The sequence below is a fragment of the Somniosus microcephalus genome, chromosome 22 (genome assembly GCF_052327205.1).
Source record: "Somniosus microcephalus isolate GS21.2 chromosome 22, FLI_Smic_1.0, whole genome shotgun sequence".
Lineage (NCBI taxonomy): Eukaryota > Metazoa > Chordata > Chondrichthyes > Squaliformes > Somniosidae > Somniosus > Somniosus microcephalus.
The window spans coordinates 29,247,315-29,265,448 of NC_141008.1; the positions used below are offsets into that span (position 1 = coordinate 29,247,315).

General features: G+C 48.2%; 1 protein-coding gene across 9 annotated transcripts in view; it reads right to left on the reverse strand.

Annotated features, from left to right (window-relative positions):
* Positions 1–7,246: 7,246 nt before the first annotated feature.
* LOC147102126 (septin-5-like) overlaps positions 7,247–18,134 on the reverse strand; it is a 136,181-nt gene continuing 125,293 nt past the window's right edge. For 6 of the 9 annotated variants that reach the window (XM_085964353.1, XM_085964349.1, XM_085964351.1 and 3 more), the window contains exons 12-13: positions 12,075–12,174; positions 7,248–9,014 (exon numbers count right to left, since the gene is read on the reverse strand). In XM_085964353.1, coding sequence (XP_085820479.1) covers positions 8,943–9,014; positions 12,075–12,174 — 172 coding nt within the window. In that variant the 3' untranslated portion in view covers positions 7,248–8,942. Of the gene's footprint in view, positions 9,015–12,074; positions 12,175–18,134 lie in introns of all 9 variants that reach the window. The other 3 variants (XM_085964355.1, XM_085964354.1, XM_085964347.1) reach the window with 1 other exon arrangement.

Consider the following 18,134-nt stretch of genomic DNA (forward strand, 5'->3'; position numbering starts at 1 on the left):
CTGACAGATGATGCGTCATCAAATGACATCATCAGACCCGCTTCCTGTTAATTGGCCGGCAAGCTCGCAGGGCGGGCTTAACAAGGTCAAGAGAAAATCACGTCTGTGGAGCGGAAGCAGCTGGGGGCGGGACTGGTATCTGGAAACCAGCTGTCCCGCACCCATCCCGACACCGCTGACAAAATCGCGGCCTATTTGTCAAATTTGCAGATGATTCCAAATTATGATTAGGAAGAGGCGGCTTGGGAAATAAAAATTGAGTTGGAAAAAATATGTAGGTGGGCAGAATTATTGCAGATGTCATATAATGTAGACAAGTGTAAATTATTGCACATAGAAAGAAGAAAGTTGTCAATACATGGTACTCGTGGAATGGTGTTGGAATAGCTAAGCATGAAGTTGAAAAAGACTATGGCCAGAATTTTCCTTACCTTGGTGGGTCTAGTGTGGCCAGTGTCCGTGGAGGGTCCCAACCCCACTGCTGGCTCCATCCCGCTGTACAAAATTAACTTACCATAATGGGGCCTATTAAGCCCGCCCAGTGCATTACCCAGCCCAATTAGATGGAGCAGGCCTGGTGACGTCATTCATGATGCATTTGTAGCCGGGGTCCTTAAAGGGACCCTGGCCACATTAAATTTTAAGTTTAATCTAACATAGTGGGTGTTGAATCTTTACTGTACAATAATATAATAAAAAGTTCTATATGAGTGACAAAGAAATATTTAAATAAAATTATCATTAAGTAATATGACTCCATCTACAAATAAGGTCAATAACATAATTTTAAAAGTACATTAATTGGGAAGTTATTGGTGTAGTCACAAATCTATAGACTTTTGTATCAGTAACTGGTACAAATAAAAGATGTGCGTTTATTGGTAATACATAAAATTAAGCAGATTTTAAATGTAATTGTAAAGGGGTGGATTTACAATCTTTTGCAAGTTCAGCGAAAGAGCTGCGGAATCCCTGACAAACAGTGTAAGTGGTGCTTACAATCTGTTTCTGGGATTTCTGCAGCTCTTCCGTTGAAGTTAGCAATGGACAAGTGAGAGAACCTCCACAGAAATTCACCTTAAAGACTGAAAAATTTAATTAGTCATAACCTGGGACTGAAAGCAAATTGAACCAGTAGAATGAGTGTTACGGTTGATGACTTGATTTAGTGTGTAAATGGACAATCACAGTATACTGTGAGAAAAACCTGACCAGAAACAACACAAAAATACATTTAAATGGTATATGTAATTTTTTATAGTGCAGATCAATTTACTGTTCAGTTGGAAGGCAACAGCCGAGAATGGCCAGTAAAAAAATTAACATTTACCAGTAGCTTTTCTAGTAGAACAGAATTTCCATCAATCTGTTAGCTGATGTAGTCAACAGGTTTTTATTTTGGTTTGTTTTTCATGCTGTCAAGTAATCAGCTGGAGCAATGGCCACAGAAATCACGCCTCAGGTTGACAGATGTGTGAATCCCGTGGCCATGCAGGGAAAATTAAAAAGGGGAAAAAGGCTCTTAAGTGCCTGATAATGATTTCAATTGGGTCCCTCACTGCTGCAGGTCGGGTCGGCTCCACACTGACAGATGCGCCTGTGGGAAAGGCATGTGGGAGTGAGTTGACAGCGGGTTGCTGACCTGCTGTCAAAAATAACAACTTTCCCACCCGACCAGCCACTGATCGCGCCCGCTACCACCATGGAAAATTCAGCCCGTTAGACCCACTGCTTAACATGTCCATTCGCTGCAGAGAAATAATCAACAATGCAACCACAATGTTGAACTATGTAGAAAACACTACAGTGAGTCAGAGGAAGTCATGCTCAAATGATATTGTACACTAGCCAAGCTACATCTTGGGCACTGTGTCCAGTTCTGGCCACTGAGTCACAAGGGAGACATTCAAATGTTGGAGGCAGTGCAGAGAAGAGGTAAAAGGCTTATTCCCGGTGTCAAGGGTCGAAGGAATAAGGAAAGATAAAAACATTTGAAAGGGGGTAAGCAAGAGGTGATGTTACTGAGGTATACAAGATAGTAAGTAGTATGGAAAAGGAAATCCATAATATTACTTTAAACTAAAGTGTAGGACAAGGGCACAGGTTCAAACTAGTAAAAGGCAAATTCTGGATGAGTATCATGAAATTCTTATTTGCACGAAGAGTGATCAAAACTTAGGCTGCGATTTTGCCAGCGCTCAGAGGGTGGGTTCGGAGGCGGGTCAGCTGTTAAAGTCACAGTGATTGATGGCGGGTTGGAAACCCGCCGTGAACCCACCTCCGTGTGAGTTTCAAGAGTGTTGGGTCTGCGATTTCACAATAGACCTGACACCAAGCGACGGGTAAGGGATTTAAGGCACTTAACTCCTTGTTAAGTGCGTGTTAACAGCTATTTTGACAGCCTTTTCCTATTTTCCAACATTTTCAATGGGTTTCACGATGTTCGGATATCACGCCAGGGGAGGACCAATGAGCTGGATACTTCACAGCTGCAACTGCAGTCTAAAAGCTGCACTCTCACATCTGCTCAATTTCAAATGTCAGAGGTTGCTGATTTCATGATTTGGGAGACACAATCTGTCTTGAGGCTGTAAGTGTATGGTGTTAACTCTATATCCACTGTCACCTGCATTGCTGGACATAAAAGGCACCCTCACCCTTCACTGTGCCACCTCAAATTGTGAGCACACATATGGCACCGATGTCAAACATTCATACCACATTAATTTATTCCAACAGAATAAAAGAACAGAAACTTAACATTGAATTCTAGCAGAATACTCAAGTGAGTACCCTTATGATTATTTATGTGTCAGCTTTCTCTTACGCGTGCTTCTATGTGGTGCTACCCCTGTGGCTTCAGCAGCCTGCTCACTTCCCTGCTGCGCCTGCTTAGACGCCTTTGGCGGTCGTCCTCTGGGTTTTGGAGTCTGTGAAGGCCCCGCCAAAGGCTGCTCCTCCTGTGGCTGCACAGGGGCAGACTCGGCCATCATTGCTTGGGCAGTCAACTGGAGCTCTGACCGAGGGGTTGGCAAGGGGATGGAAGTATGAGTGCTTGGAGAGGAGCCCCCCACTTACATGTCACCTCCCACCATCATCCCTCTCATGGGCCACCCACACTTCTCTGCTAGCAAGTAGCTGGAGAACACTTTGCTGCACATCAGTGGGGCCATGAGGACCCATCTCTGTACTGACAGTCCTCATAATTGGTTCCTCTCCACGATAGATGTCCATCTATCCTCCATAGCTGACCATCTATTTAGAAGAGTCACCATGTTGTTTTGACTCTGGCGATTGATGTCCTCCATGGAGGTTGCCATCCTTTCCATGGCAGTACCTACATTCACCATTGTGTGCACCACGGCATTGTTCATGTTTGAGATGGACTCCTCCATTCTCTGCACACTCACTGTCACCGTGGTTGCAAACCCGATCAGAGCCTCCTGCACTTGTTCCTGAAGCTCCAGCACCGCTCTCTTTCTGGATGGCCCCCGAGGCTCAGTGTCTGCATGCAGCTGAGCAGAGCTAGGAGCATCCAGCACCCTCCGGCGAGGACTCTCCACTGCTGTCCCTGTCCCCACCATCTGCTCTTGCTCACTCTTGAGTTGTGATATACCAGGTGACAACACCACTCTATCTCGCAAACGATCCACCGAGGTTTGCGTCTTGGTGCTAGGTGCGCTCATTTCTGCTAAAGCTGCTCCCTCAGAGGATGCGAGAGTCCTCCTGCTCTTCTTCCTGGACAGTAGGGAGGGGGGCTTTTGATGGTCCTGTGGGAGAGTAAAGACATGAGTTAGACATGGAAACATAGCAGATAGGAGCAGGAGTAGGCCATTCAGCCCTTCGAGCCTGCTCCGCCATTCAATGAGATCATGGCTGATCATCCAAACTCAGTACCCTGTCCCTTCCTTCTCCCCATATCCCTTGATCCCTTTAGCCTTAAGAAATATATCTAACTCCTTCTTGAATATATTTAATGAATTGGCCTCAACTGCCTTCTGTGGTAGAGAATTCCACAGGTTCTCCACTCTCTGGGTGAAGAAATTCCTCCTCATCTCTGTCCTAAATGGCTTACCCCTTATCCTTAGACTGTGACCCCTGGTTCTGGACTCCCCCGCCATCGGGAACATCCTTCCTGCATCTAGTCTGTCTAGTCCTGTTAGAATTTTATAAGTTTCAATGAGATCCCCTCTCATTCTTCTAAACTCCAGCGAGTATAAGCCCAATCGACCCAATTTCTCCTCATACGTCATTCCTGCTATCCCAGGTATCAGTCTGGTGAATCTTCGCTGCACTCCCTCCATGGCAAGAACATCCTTCCTCAGATAAGGCGACCAAAACTGCACACAATACTCAAGGTGTGGTCTCACCAAGGCCCTGTACAACTGCAGCAAGACATCCTTGTTCCTGTACTCCTGACATGTGATATGTAGATTGCAGACACATCCCATTGTGCACATGATGAGCATTCAATTTCTATTGACATCAGATCCCATATAAGCCACTCATGAAAGCCAAATAAGATGGATGGAGAAGCATTCGGTCACCAGGTTGTTCTACTGAGCCTCTATCTCCGTCCCCCACCGAGCTGTTCCACTGATCCCGCAATGTCGAGAGCGGCCTCCTCAGCGTGGGTGAGGTGTAAGACAGATGGTGGTCCTCCTCCTGTTCTCGCCCTCTCCCTCTTATTGTGGGCTCTCTTTTCCCTACAACGAGGGAAAGAAGTGGAGTTTCAGTGAGAGTGATAGAATGAGTGTAAAGAATGGATACGATAAATGTTTAAAGGGAGACTACGATGGAGTGGGTTCCCATTACCACGTTCCCTCCTTTTGAGTTGTTAGGTGTTGTCATTATATAACCTTGAGGGTGGGTCGGAGGGGTGCATAGTTAGATCGGGAAATGATTCTGTGCATAGGGAAAGAGGGATGGTTGATGGTGCAAGGGATGTTAGGTTGAGTCAGGATGTGCAGGAGTAGGGTTGGCAATGCAGAGTGATGGGGATGTGATGACAGGCACAGCAGAATTAAGGTAAGTGTGCTTTTATACTCACTTTTCCAGAGCGCAGGAGATCTTGAACCTTTTCCTGCATTGGACCCAGGTGCGTCTGAACATGGACCTGGCATTGACCTCCTCAGCTATTCGCAGCCAGGCTGCCTTTGTCTGCCGAGGAGGTTTCCTTCTTCCATCACCTGGGTGTAGGACCTCCCGCCGTCCTCTGACTCCCTCCACAAGAACATGGAGGGAGTCATCGCTGAAGCGGGGAGCTGCCTTTTGTCTCTCTGCAGACACCGTAGAGAGCAGCAGCAGTCAGGAGCAGCAGAAATGACGTGAGATCTAATTGTGAAATGGCCCCCTTAAAAACATCGGCTGAAAATGCGTCAGCATAGCAGCTCAGCAGACCCATACCTTGTGATCAGGGCGGGTAACCCACACAGCGGGCTTAACTCGCCCAATTAACGTAAAATTGTGTCAGCAGGCTGGCTGGTGTCGGCAGCGGGACCGGAACCCGCCGACTAATGTTCGCGACGCCATCCTGCCTCCAAGCAGAAAATCGCGGCCTTAGAGCGGGCTCTTGGATAGAGTGATGGAATCAGTCTAGAAACAACTAGATGCTGCAATGGGGTGGGGGTGGGGGCATTCTAGATGGGATTAGCTAAAATGGGCTGAATGGCCTTCCTCATCTATAATTCTCCTGTGATGTGAACCACTGTCCCAGTTCAAACTTTTTAATGCAGCACTTATGGTCCTGGGTCCTTCCAGACATGACTCTCAGTCCCACACTGGATAATGTATTTACCCACTGTCTTCGCCTCTGCGGGTGGACACAACATCTCCTTGGAGTTGATGTAACCTGGCTGGGCAAGAGCTCGTGGATTAAGCTTCCAATCTCGAACTCTTGCATTATATGAAATCCCTGCATTTTACAAAACCCAGCATCGATGGAAAAGGACTGAATGCACTGCAAGACTGCAAGCTTGACCAAAATTGTAGAGGATGATGGGCCTATTGACTTTAGTTAACAATCCAAAGTTACTGCAGGTTTGGATTGATTATATTTACTAACTGCAAGAACAAATGGAGCCTGCCTGATTGTAGACAATAGGTGATTGTGGTGAGAGAATAAACCTCTCAAAGTCGTTTGGCAGAAGAAGCAGATGTAACATGAGGAAACATCTTTTTACACAGCGAGTTGTTATGATCCAGGAGGCACTGCCTGAAAGGGTGCTGGAAGCAGATTCAGTAGTAACTTTCAAAAGAAAATTGGATGAATACTTGAAGGGAAAAAATTTACAGGGCTATGGGGAAAGAACGGGTGAGTGGGATTAATTGGATAGCTCTACCAAAGAGCCGGCACAGGCACGATGGGCCAAACGGCCTCCTTCTGTGCTGTACCAATCTAGGATTCTATGAAAGTCAGGCGATTGTGGTTAAGTGACCAGCTGCCACAAACCATTGAAAAGTATTAAAATGTTTTGCATTTTGAACGAGAGTTGAGGAGAAAAACGAAGAAGGGAAGAAGTCCCTAATCTCCCCTACTGGTGAAAAAAACCTGTTCTCCCAGGATAAAGGCCTGATCACCCAGAGTTCTGAGCCCCATGCTGCAGTGATAATGTTGTGATGCTTATACTGCTTAAACTGTCGTAAAAGATTGCCAATGAAACATTTGACTTTCGAAAAATCCATTGCCATAGTCTCGCTTCTTGCTCTTTCAAAGCCGAACACCTTACTCCTGGAAGAGGTTTTCATCATCAATCAGTATTAAGGAGCACTGTGCAACCCCCTCTTGTATAAGTGTAGCTGATAAAGGTGAGGGTGAAGTAGCAGCATCCGATTTATTTAAATACAAAGTCGTCGTCGTACGTGTCTTCACATTGTTCCCTTTGGGGAACTGTATGAAGTGGTGGAAGGATTTCTGGCCGTGTTAACGCTCCTTCCGTGACCATAACCATCTTCATACCAGCCATTAGGGTGGTTAGTCCTATGGCGGGAGGGTTTTACGGGCTCCCACAACCCATACGCGGGGGGGGGCCACCCACACCCACGGACGCAAGTATTCCGCTGGATGTCAACCCAGAATTTAGAGCCGGAGCTCCGACTCCACTTGCCGGGACTGTCTGGAGCGGGGTTCGAAACCCTACACCTTCTGGCCCAGCGGCGGGGATGCTACCGCTACGCCAAAGGCCCACTCCAATACAAAGTGATGACTATGTTGAATAGCTGAGAGCAGTTCATAATGTGGAACAAAGAACAAATGCGAACAGTGCACCATTTTTAATAGCAGTATTTATTCAAATTGTAGCAACTTGCTGGAGAGGAGGTATTAGATTGGCAAATGCTACCACACTACCTAATTACACCCATGGAGCTAAAGCTTGGTTAGTGCTTGGTTGGGAAGCCGACAACCGTTTCATTCAGCGAACCCTTTTATGCAGTAAATTTTAGATTGGAGGTTTTACTACATCATCATCAGTTTTCTGCCCTCGTTCTCCTGGAGGTATTAACTTATGCTGGAGTACAGTTCCACAGGCTCTCTCCCAAATGGGCATTCTTCATAGGCGTCAGTAGGGCGTTAGCTTGAGGATGGGAGCAACACAGCGAACCCTGACACAACCCCTGCCCTCAGCCAGTGTCCACATGCAGCCACATTTTCCAGCAAGAGTTACTACAAAGCAACGTGAAGGAGAAACCTTGGCTTAACTCTCCATTCCCTAGTCCAAGGACACTAAGGTCCATTGCAGGGCCACTCACCACTGCCCTGACTGAGATCAGCAAACATAGTAGCGACCAGGGATTGAACCTGGGGCCTACTTGGTCTATATGGCTAGGAATCACACCAGGCGATGCACCCACCCATTGAGCCATGGGCCACCCTTGTCTCATGTTTTATAGATTGCTTGACTTAAAAAGGAATGCAGTATTTTTGAGTCTGATGGTAGGAGAGGCTACCATTTCTTTGAAGGTGCTGATTACAACCTATAGTATTTATATGTTTATTTTGCAGTATCAACTTAATGATGGATGTTATTGTATAGGGATTTGAAAACCTTTTAAATAAGAATTAGTAAGTGACTATTGCAGTGTATAATTTTCAACATTTCATAGAAACACAAAATATCTGTTCAAGAGAAGCTTTAAGTTGTTCTTGGCCTCACTCAGATTGACCTTACCATGGTTCAACTATTATTAATCCGCTTTCTGATTGATTTTTCCTATTGCCAGCATGTTTTCCCCCAATTTCCAGTGTTTTTCTCCATATGTCCTATGCCATTTCCATTTTTAGGCCACTTTCATTCCCACTAGATCCGCAGTTTTCTTTCAGTAAGGTTAAACACCCGGCAAACTCTGAAAAAGGTGTGAGGATGTGACTCTTGACTTCACTGGCGTGAGGCTGCTGAAACTTGGAAGCAATGAGGAGAAAGCTGGTGCTGCCAAAATGTTGTGTAAATCTGTCAGGTTCCATCCGTGTCATAAACACTGACCGCAAATGTTCTGGCTGGAGGCATTTTATCAGTCTAACCGCAACTGGGAAACCCTAGCAACGTAATAGCAATAAGAACAACTCTTAAACCAGCAGGATAGATCATTGCTACATAAATCTGGGACAAGAAAGAGAGATCCAGCCTGTTCTTAGCAAAGCAAAATGGGATTCTTAAATCATGTTTAAAATGCCTCAAATTTATGGACAACACCCAACATTTATTGCAGTTATGAATTCTAGGTTTGGTTCCTACTATTTTAAGTGCTTTAAGTTAGTGGGGCTAATAAAATGGATGCATTTATTCCCAGTGAAAGGCGAGATGTCGAATTCTGAAGTTAGTGATTTAGACAGGCCGAGCTCCAAGCCCCGAAGCTTTGTGACGAGGAACAGTGTCCGTGCCCTTGGGCAAGGGTGAAGACTGTAAACATCTCAAATCCCTGAAGAAAGTGGTGAGCACCACGTGCTACAATCCTTCGGGCTTCTGGCCGTGCATTTGTTGCTGAATCTTCTGCAGCATTTCTTGCATCCGCCGCAACTAGAATACAGAACAGGCAACAAGGCTATCAATTATTTCACAAAAAAAAGGAAAGGCCTCCTCCCGACCTCCCCCTCCCCATGAGGGCTGGTGCTGGGTGTGCTTCTGGGCACTGGCAACTCTCTGCTATCTTACCCAACTGGCATCGCAAGGTATTACGGCCAAGCCTGACCCTGTCCTGACCCAAAGTCCACACACATGCATTTTCCAGCAGGGGTCATTAGGCAGCAACCAGTAGTAGGACTTGATGTAATAAAACTCACTACACACTTGGTTTGAGCATAAAGCAAGGCTTTAATCAACTTGTTTCAGAACATGGAGGTCTAGTTGTACTTCACTAGTTCCTTGTCTTACAAAATGTCCCTGTCAAGCTGGGGCTGACGCCCGAGTATTTATACTCCTTGGACGGCGCCACCAGCTGGCCGTCCAGCGTTATTTCACGAGTAGTTTCTTGATGAATGATGAGATTTATAACAGGACTCTTGGCTTATTTCCCCCTCCCACCCTCGCTCGCTAGCCCTGTGACCAGTTGTCGCATCCCACTACTAAAAGAAAATAAAGATCTTGCATTTATATAGCACCTTTCCTGCCTCTGCGTTGCTGCTTGGAGTAGGCTAGAAGGAAAGAGGCGGGTCTAGGTCGATGGAATAACGTTTTTGGCGATCTGACCACTTCTCCCTCTTCCAACTCCTTCACACTGACTGTTCTTTTTTAGCTAGGCTTATTCAGAGGTCATTAAAAATTTTGAGTCCGGCACTTTTGTTTAGTATGGCTCTACAATGCATTTGTAATATTCATACTTAAATATGGCTTAGAAAGGTGGATATGTAAAGAAGTGAATAAGCAAATTGATGGGCTTGCTTCTAGGTTGCTTTGAACACTATTAAAGGTTGATCCTCAGGACCAAATCTAAATGAGACTGTACACAACATGACTAATCAATCTCTGTCGACCCGCTTCATTGATTATTACCAACTCCTCTAGTATGGACACCTCATGCCCAAGTCTGACCCTGCCAGGGCATTCACCACCAACATGACAGAGACCCCGAAGCAGACTCGGGATGACCTTCTAAAAGTGCTCCTCAACAACACGGGCCGATAAGTAACGTCCTCCTCTGGATAAGCCCTTAGATGACAACGACTTTTGTTTCACTGCAGCTAACTCCTCTACAGTGTTGGACTCCCAATGAGGAATGGAGAGTAGCGCTGGGAGTTTTTCCTGCCTACTTAATTGATCTCAACCCAAGAAAATGAGATGAGATGACAGTGGGGTTGATCTAACGCATGGAAATCCTGCCCCAATTCTGGTGGCAATTCCACCCTTGAGTAAAATCCACACTGTCAGTGTCACAGCAGGAGATGCATATTCCTACTGAAGTGTTGGGGTGAGCCAAGTAGATTGAGTATAAAATAAAAACAGAAAATGCTGGAGATACTCAGCAGGTCAGGCAGCATCTGTGAAGAGAGAAACAGAGTTAACGTTTCAGGTCGATGACCTTTCGTCAGAACTGGAAAAAAGCAGGAAATGGAACAGATTTTTAAGCAAGTGTAGGAGCTGGGAAAGGGGAGAGGGGATGAAAGAACAAAAGGGAAGGTCTGTGATAGGATAGAAGGCAGGAGAGGTTAAGAGACATTAAGAGATATTCAAGGAAAATGGAGATGATAATGGGACAGGTTAAGAAACAAAGGATGGCTCTTGATGAAGTATAAATTGCGCTGGCAGAATGAAAGACAGCTGCCATGTGGGAGAGAAGAACAGGAGGCACAAACAAAAGGTGTGGATAAAAATATATATATATGATAGGGGCCGAGGTTATGATCTGAAATTGTTGAACTCTATGTTGAGTCCAGAGGGCTGTAAAGTGCCTAATCGAAAGATGAGGTGCTGTTCCTCGAGCTTACGCTGAGCTTCCGTGGAACAATGCAAGAGGCCAAGGACGGTGAGGTCTGAGTGGGAGTGGAGCGGAGAATTAAAGTGACAGGCGATCGGAAGCTCAGGGTCACCCTTACGGACTGAACGGAGGTGTTCTGCAAAACGGTCACCCAATCTGCGTTTGGTCTCCCCAGTGTAGAGGAGACCACATCGTGAGCAGCGAATACAGTATACTAAACCACAAACACCCCTTCCAGGTGAAACAGCGTTTTACTTGTACTTCGTGCAATTTAGTATACTGTATTCGCTGCTCACGATGTGGTCTCCTCTACATTGGGGAGACCAAATGCAGATTGGGTGACTGCTTTGCGGAACACCTCCGTTCAGTCCGTAAGGGGGACCCCGAGCTTCCGGTCGCCTGTCACTTTAATTCACCGCTCCACTCCCACTCAGACCTCACTGTCCTCGGCCTCTTGCATTGTTTCACGGAAGCTCAGCGTAAGCTCGAGGAACAGCACCTCATCTTTTGATTAGGCACTTTACAGCCTTCTGGACTCAATATAGAGTTCAACAATTTCAGATCATAACCTGGCCCCCATCATATATATATTTTTTATCCACACCTTTTGTTTGTGCCTCCTGTTCTCCTCTCCCACATGGCAGCTGTCTTTCACTCTGCCAGCGCAATTTACACTTCATCTAGAGCCATCCTTTGTTTCTTAACCTGTCCCATTACCATCTCCTTTTGCCTTGAATATCTCTTTAATGTCTCTTAACCTCTCCCGCCTTCTATCCTATCACAGACCTTCCCTTTTGTTCTTTCATCCCCTCCCCCCTTTCCCAGCCCCTACACTTGCTTAAACATCCGTTCCATTTCCTGCTTTTTTCCAGTTCTGACGAAAGGTCATCGACCTGAAACGTTAACTCTGTTTCTCTCTTCACAGATGCTGCCTGACCTGCTGAGTTTCTCCAGCATTTTCTGTTTTTATTTCAGATTTCCAGCATCTGCAGTATTTTCTTTTTGTTTTTAGATTGAGTATAAGGTTAACCTGCATATTTACCAATTTAATCCCTGCACTCTTCAATACACAAAGTAAAATTATAATTTTCCTCACAGTCCTACAGGTCTCAGCACAGCCTAGCATTAAAAAAAGTGTTAATTAAATTAAAAGGAGCATTTCTTACCTCCTCATCCTTCTCCCGGATTATTTTCTCCGTCTCGTTATCCGTCAATCCTGATACAATGGGAATTGGGAAATCTGTGCCACTGTCCCTCGTCAGTTTGCTAAAAAAGATTGTAGGGGCATTTGAGTAAACTTCCTACAGAGTGTGCATTGTGTATGTTGTGGGAATGGTCATCCTGTGAAAATTGTGGTGTATAATAGTGCAAATTAGTGAAACATTTAAAGAGCACTTCTACATCATGAGGGAACTAAGGAGACCCCAGAACAAAGCCATGGAGGCAGTTTACAAAAGGTACTTCTATTCCATCCTGGTTAAATCCCTACTTCCCAGTACTTGCCTGATGTACGTTGAAATAATGTTCTGTATTCACCTTACTTATGTCACTTAATACTATTTACACTTCAGTGATATGCAGTTGTAAACATTATATGCAAAACAACCTGTGCTCACACAGAGACGCTAACAGGAATGTAGAAAGGAAGTGAAATAGCAGGATAATAAAGTTATATTATGTATACTCTGATGTGGAAACAAATATACTGCAGGAATATATTCAGAATTCATTTCTACCAGCTAAATCACCCTGTCTATATTATTGGCCAAGTCACCTCATGTATATATTCATTGCTCCATCTCTAATAGAAAATCTGGTTTATAACCAGAGGCTACAAACTGCAAGAGGTCCTCACATCAGAACACTCCACATTAGACAAGAATTAGTGAAGCCGGGAATTTCACCTGCTGGATAGTGGTGAGGTGTTGGAATCGCAGGATGAAACTAACCTATGCTGTACCTGACCTGGGGGTGCTTAATGGGACATTGTAGATGGAAATTTAATCTGTAGTTAACCCATGTAATACTTGATCATGGAAGTGATTGAAGGGACAGTGCAGAGGGTTCTTTACTCTGTAGTTAACCCATGTTATACCAGACATGGGAGTGATTGAAGGGACAGTGCAAAGGGAGCTTTACTCTGTATCTAACCCATGCTATACCTGAAATTGGTTTTGCTGACATTGGGTGCCTCAAACAGCATAATGTTCTGAGCGCTAATATACATCACTTAATGAAACCCAAAAATGGAAATAAATTCTTGAATAGAACAGTCACTCACAGAGGGGTTGGATTGTACCTTGTCTCATTGCTAAACCATAGCAGCAGACTGAACCCAACAGCATTTATATTTTAAAGATCTTATATCTATGTACACTTCCTGTCTGCATTTTCCCATCATAAATTCCTATGTCCACATTTATAATGAAAACTATCTATTTAGTACCATCATGTCCTCTGCCTCCACAAGATTTCTTCTTTGTCCTTAATTGGCCCCACCGCTCCTTTGACTATCCGTTTACTCTTTATATGTTTATAACAGACTTTAGTGTTCCCTTATATGTTACCTGCTAATCTTTTCTCAAACATTCTCTTTGCTCCTCTTAATTCCTTTTTCAGTTTGCCTCTGTATTCAGCTTGATTCTCTCCTGTATTAGGAACCTGATGTTTATCATAAGCCTCCTTTTTCTGTTTCTTTAGTCATCCAGGGAGCTCTAGATTTGGCTGCCCTTCCTTTCTCCATCATAGGAATCTCTAGTCTGTACCCAAACTATCTCCTCTTTGAAGGCCTCCCATCACTCAGTTACTTTTTAACCTGCCAATCTTTGTTTCCAATTAATCCCTTTACAACTCCAGGAAGTTTGCCCTCTTCCAGTTGAGTATTTTCACCTTTGATTGTTCCTTTTCCCATAGCTACTCTAAACCTAATCATATTGTGATTACTGTTCCCAAAATGCTCTCCCACTGAAATTTGCTCCACTTTCCTCACTCCATTCCCTAGAACTACATCCAGCACTGCTTTTTTCCTCATTGGGCTAGAAACATAAGTTATAATGGAAATAGGAATAAGGATTTTAAAATGGGAACTAAATTATGCTGCATGCCCTGGTCCAATTATCCCCTACCCTCTAACCTCAGTTTACCTGAGGACTACACTTGTTTTGACTCCGTGGGGTAATTTTGCCTTTGTGCGATAGTGTAAAATAGGTGATAATGACTCGGCAGCACGTTTTACATCTCTTGCTATTCTGAATTCAATGGAAATAAAATCGGGAGAGAAGTAAAACGGGCTGTCGATTCACTCTCACCCGTCCTACACTATCGCACAAAGTCAAGATCTACGCCACTGTGTGCAATGTCATGGGAGATCGACTAGGATAGAAATTACACTCAGGCAATGTTTAGGTGCGAATGTTTAACTTGCTCATACCAAATCACTCTCTGCTATTTTAACCTGTTGATACAAGCATGTTGAACTCATACAATAACATCATGGACAGTCATTTCTACCCTTATATATCAACTTTTAAAACACAAAAAAAGGTAAGAAAGCCCATATATTTATTTTCAAGTTACGGTTCAGTCATGGTATCCATATTGTACTGAATCCAATAAAGCACAGCTCTAAGTGAATGAACTTTCCAATTCAGCTTGCATTGTTAATCGTACTGAGTGTGTGTGCTGGCTGGTGGAGGAAATGTAAAATGTCACTGGTGCAGCAGGATGCACTCTTCTGCTGCTGGGGTTGAGGAACATTTTGGGAACAGTGTTGGAAGGGAAGGATAGTTTTATGGAGCGCCAGGAGTGTTCTGTGCCAACTCAAGTTGACTGAAATGACAAAAGTCCTCTGTTCCTCGGTGCTAGTGTTCCCCTCAGTAATGAGCACAGAAATTGCCCCAATCTTGGTGAAACAGATAAAACTCATCTTAAAGTAAACAAGAGGAGATTAGCAACAGGATTACAGTGGGGAAAGGAGGGGCAGAAGGCATGTGCAGAAAGCATGGGTATATATTTGATAAGAATTTCAACGGATAGCACACCCTAACTGAAAGACAGAAAGTACCTGCAAAGACTGAAAGGAAGGAGTATTTTAATATTAAACCAGGACAGAAAGTGTAGAAACACGGGGTAAGAAAAATAAATGGAGCTGAGAAGGATCTCAGAGAAAAAGACATATTATGAGGACAAGTAACACAATGAGCTGAGAGTTGATAAATAGTTAAAATAAACATTTCTGGTACAAGCAGAATGGAGAGGAGAGATCAGAAATAGAGGAGAAATAAGAAAAATATCTGTGCATAAGAAAGGAGCAAGTCTGCAACGGTAAATCCAGACTAAAGGAGGTGACCACTGGACAACCCAAACTGATCGTGACCAATGGAGAACACGGATTGACGGTGATGCCCGAGAGCCCCGACTGACCGTGAGGCCCGAGAGCCCCGACTGACGGTGACCTCCCGAGAGCCCCGACTGACGGTGATTCCCGAGAGCCCTGACTGACCGTGAGGCCGGAGAGCCCCGACTGACGGTGAGGCCGGAGAGCCCCGACTGACGGTGATTCCCGAGAGCCCTGACTGACGGTGACCCCCCGAGAGCCCCGACTGACGGTGATTCCCGAGAGCCCCGACTGACGGTGATTCCCGAGAGCCCTGACTGACGGTGACCCCCCGAGAGCCCCGACTGACGGTGATTCCCGAGAGCCCCGACTGACGGTGAAGCCCGAGAGCCCCGACTGACTGTGAGGCAGGAGAGCCCCGACTGACGGTGATTCCCGAGAGCCCCGACTGACGGTGAGGCCGGAGAGCCCCGACTGACGGTGAGGCCCGAGAGCCCCGACTGACGGTGATTCCCTAGAGCCCTGACTGACCGTGAGGCCGGAGAGCCCCGACTGACGGTGAGGCCGGAGAGCCCCGACTGACGGTGAGGCCCGAGAGCCCCGACTGACAGTGAGGCCCGAGAGCCCCGACTGACGGTGATTCCCGAGAGCCCCGACTGACGGTGATTCCCGAGAGCCCCGACTGACGGTGACATCCCGAGAGCCCCGACTGACGGTGAGGCCCGAGAGCCCCGACTGACGGTGACATCCCGAGAGCCCCGACTGACGGTGATTCCCGAGAGCCCCGACTGACGGTGATGCCCGAGAGCCCCGACTGACGGTGAGGCCGGAGAGCCCCGACTGACGGTGAGGCCCGAGAGCCCCGACTGACGGTGATTCCCGAGAGCCCCGACTGACGGTGACATCCCGAGAGCCCCGACTGACGGTGACATCCCGAGAGCCCCGACTGACGGTGATTCCCGAGAGCCCTGACTGACGGTGACCCCCCGAGAGCCCCGACTGACGGTGATTCCCGAGAGCCCCGACTGATGGTGACATCCCGAGAGCCCCGACTGACGGTGATTCCCGAGAGCCCCGACTGACGGTGACCTCCCGAGAGCCCCGACTGATGGTGATTCCCGAGAGCCCCGACTGACGGTGACCCCCCGAGAGCCCCGACTGACGGTGATTCCCGAGAGCCCTGACTGACGGTGATTCCCGAGAGCCCTGACTGACGGTGACCCCCCGAGAGCCCTGACTGACGGTGATTCCCGAGAGCCCTGACTGACGGTGACCCCCGAGAGACCCGACTGACGGTGATTCCTGAGAGCCCTGACTGACGGTGACCCCCCGAGAGCCCCGACTGACGGTGACCCCCCGAGAGCCCCGACTGACGGTGATTCCCGAGAACCCTGACTGACGGTGATTCCCGAGAGCCCTGACTGACGGTGATTCCCGAGAGCCCCGACTGACGGTGACCCCCCGAGAGCCCCGACTGACGGTGACCCCCTGAGAGCCCCGACTGACGGTGACCCCCCGAGAGCCCCGACTGACGGTGACCCCCGAGAGCCCCGACTGACGGTGACCCCCCGAGAGCCCTGACTGACGGTGATTCCCGAGAGCCCCGACTGACGGTGACCCCCCGAGAGCCCCGACTGACGGTGACCCCCTGAGAGCCCCGACTGACGGTGACCCCCCGAGAGCCCCGACTGACGGTGACCCCCGAGAGCCCCGACTGACGGTGACCCCCCGAGAGCCCCGACTGACGGTGACCCCCTGAGAGCCCCGACTGACGGTGACACCCCGAGAGCCCCGACTGACGGTGACCCCCTGAGAGCCCCGACTGACGGTGACCCCCCGAGAGCCCCGACTGACGGTGACCCCCCGAGAGCCCCGACTGACGGTGATTCCCGAGAGCCCCGACTGACGGTGACCCCCCGAGAGCCCCGACTGACGGTGATTCCCGAGAGCCCCGACTGACGGTGATTCCCGAGAGCCCCGACTGACGGTGACCTCCCGAGAGCCCTGATTGACGGTGGCCCCCCGAGAGCCCCGACTGACGGTGACCCCCCGAGAGCCCCGACTGACGGTGACCCCCCGAGAGCCCTGACTGGCGGTGACCTCCCGAGAGCCCCGACTGACGGTGACCTCCCGAGAGCCCCGACTGACGGTCACCCCCCGAGAGCCCCGACTGACGGTGACATCCCGAGAGCCCTGACTGACGGTGACATCCCGAGAGCCCTGACTGACGGTGACCCCCCAAGAGCCCCGACTGACGGTGACCTCCCGAGAGCCCCGACTGACGGTGACCCCCCAGAGAGCCCCGACTGACGGTAACCTCCCGAGAGCCCCGACTGACGGTGATTCCCGAGAGCCCTGACTGACGGTGACCTCCCGAGAGCCCCGACTGACGGTGATTCCCGAGAGCCCTGACTGACGGTGACCTCCCGAGAGCCCCGACTGATGGTGACCCCCGAGAGCCCTGACTGACGGTGACCCCCCAAGAGCCCCGACTGACGGTGACCTCCCGAGAGCCCCGACTGACGGTGACCCCCCAGAGAGCCCCGACTGACGGTAACCTCCCGAGAGCCCCGACTGACGGTGATTCCCGAGAGCCCCGACTGACGGTGACCCCCCAAGAGCCCCGACTGACGGTGACCTCCCGAGAGCCCCGACTGACGGTGACCCCCCAGAGAGCCCCGACTGACGGTAACCTCCCGAGAGCCCCGACTGACGGTGATTCCCGAGAGCCCTGACTGACGGTGACCCCCCCGAGAGCCCCGACTGACGGTAACCTCCCGAGAGCCCCGACTGACGGTGACCCCCCGAGAGCCCCGACTGACGGTAACCTCCCGAGAGCCCTGACTGACGGTGACCCCCCGAGAGCCCCGACTGACGGTGATGCCCGAGA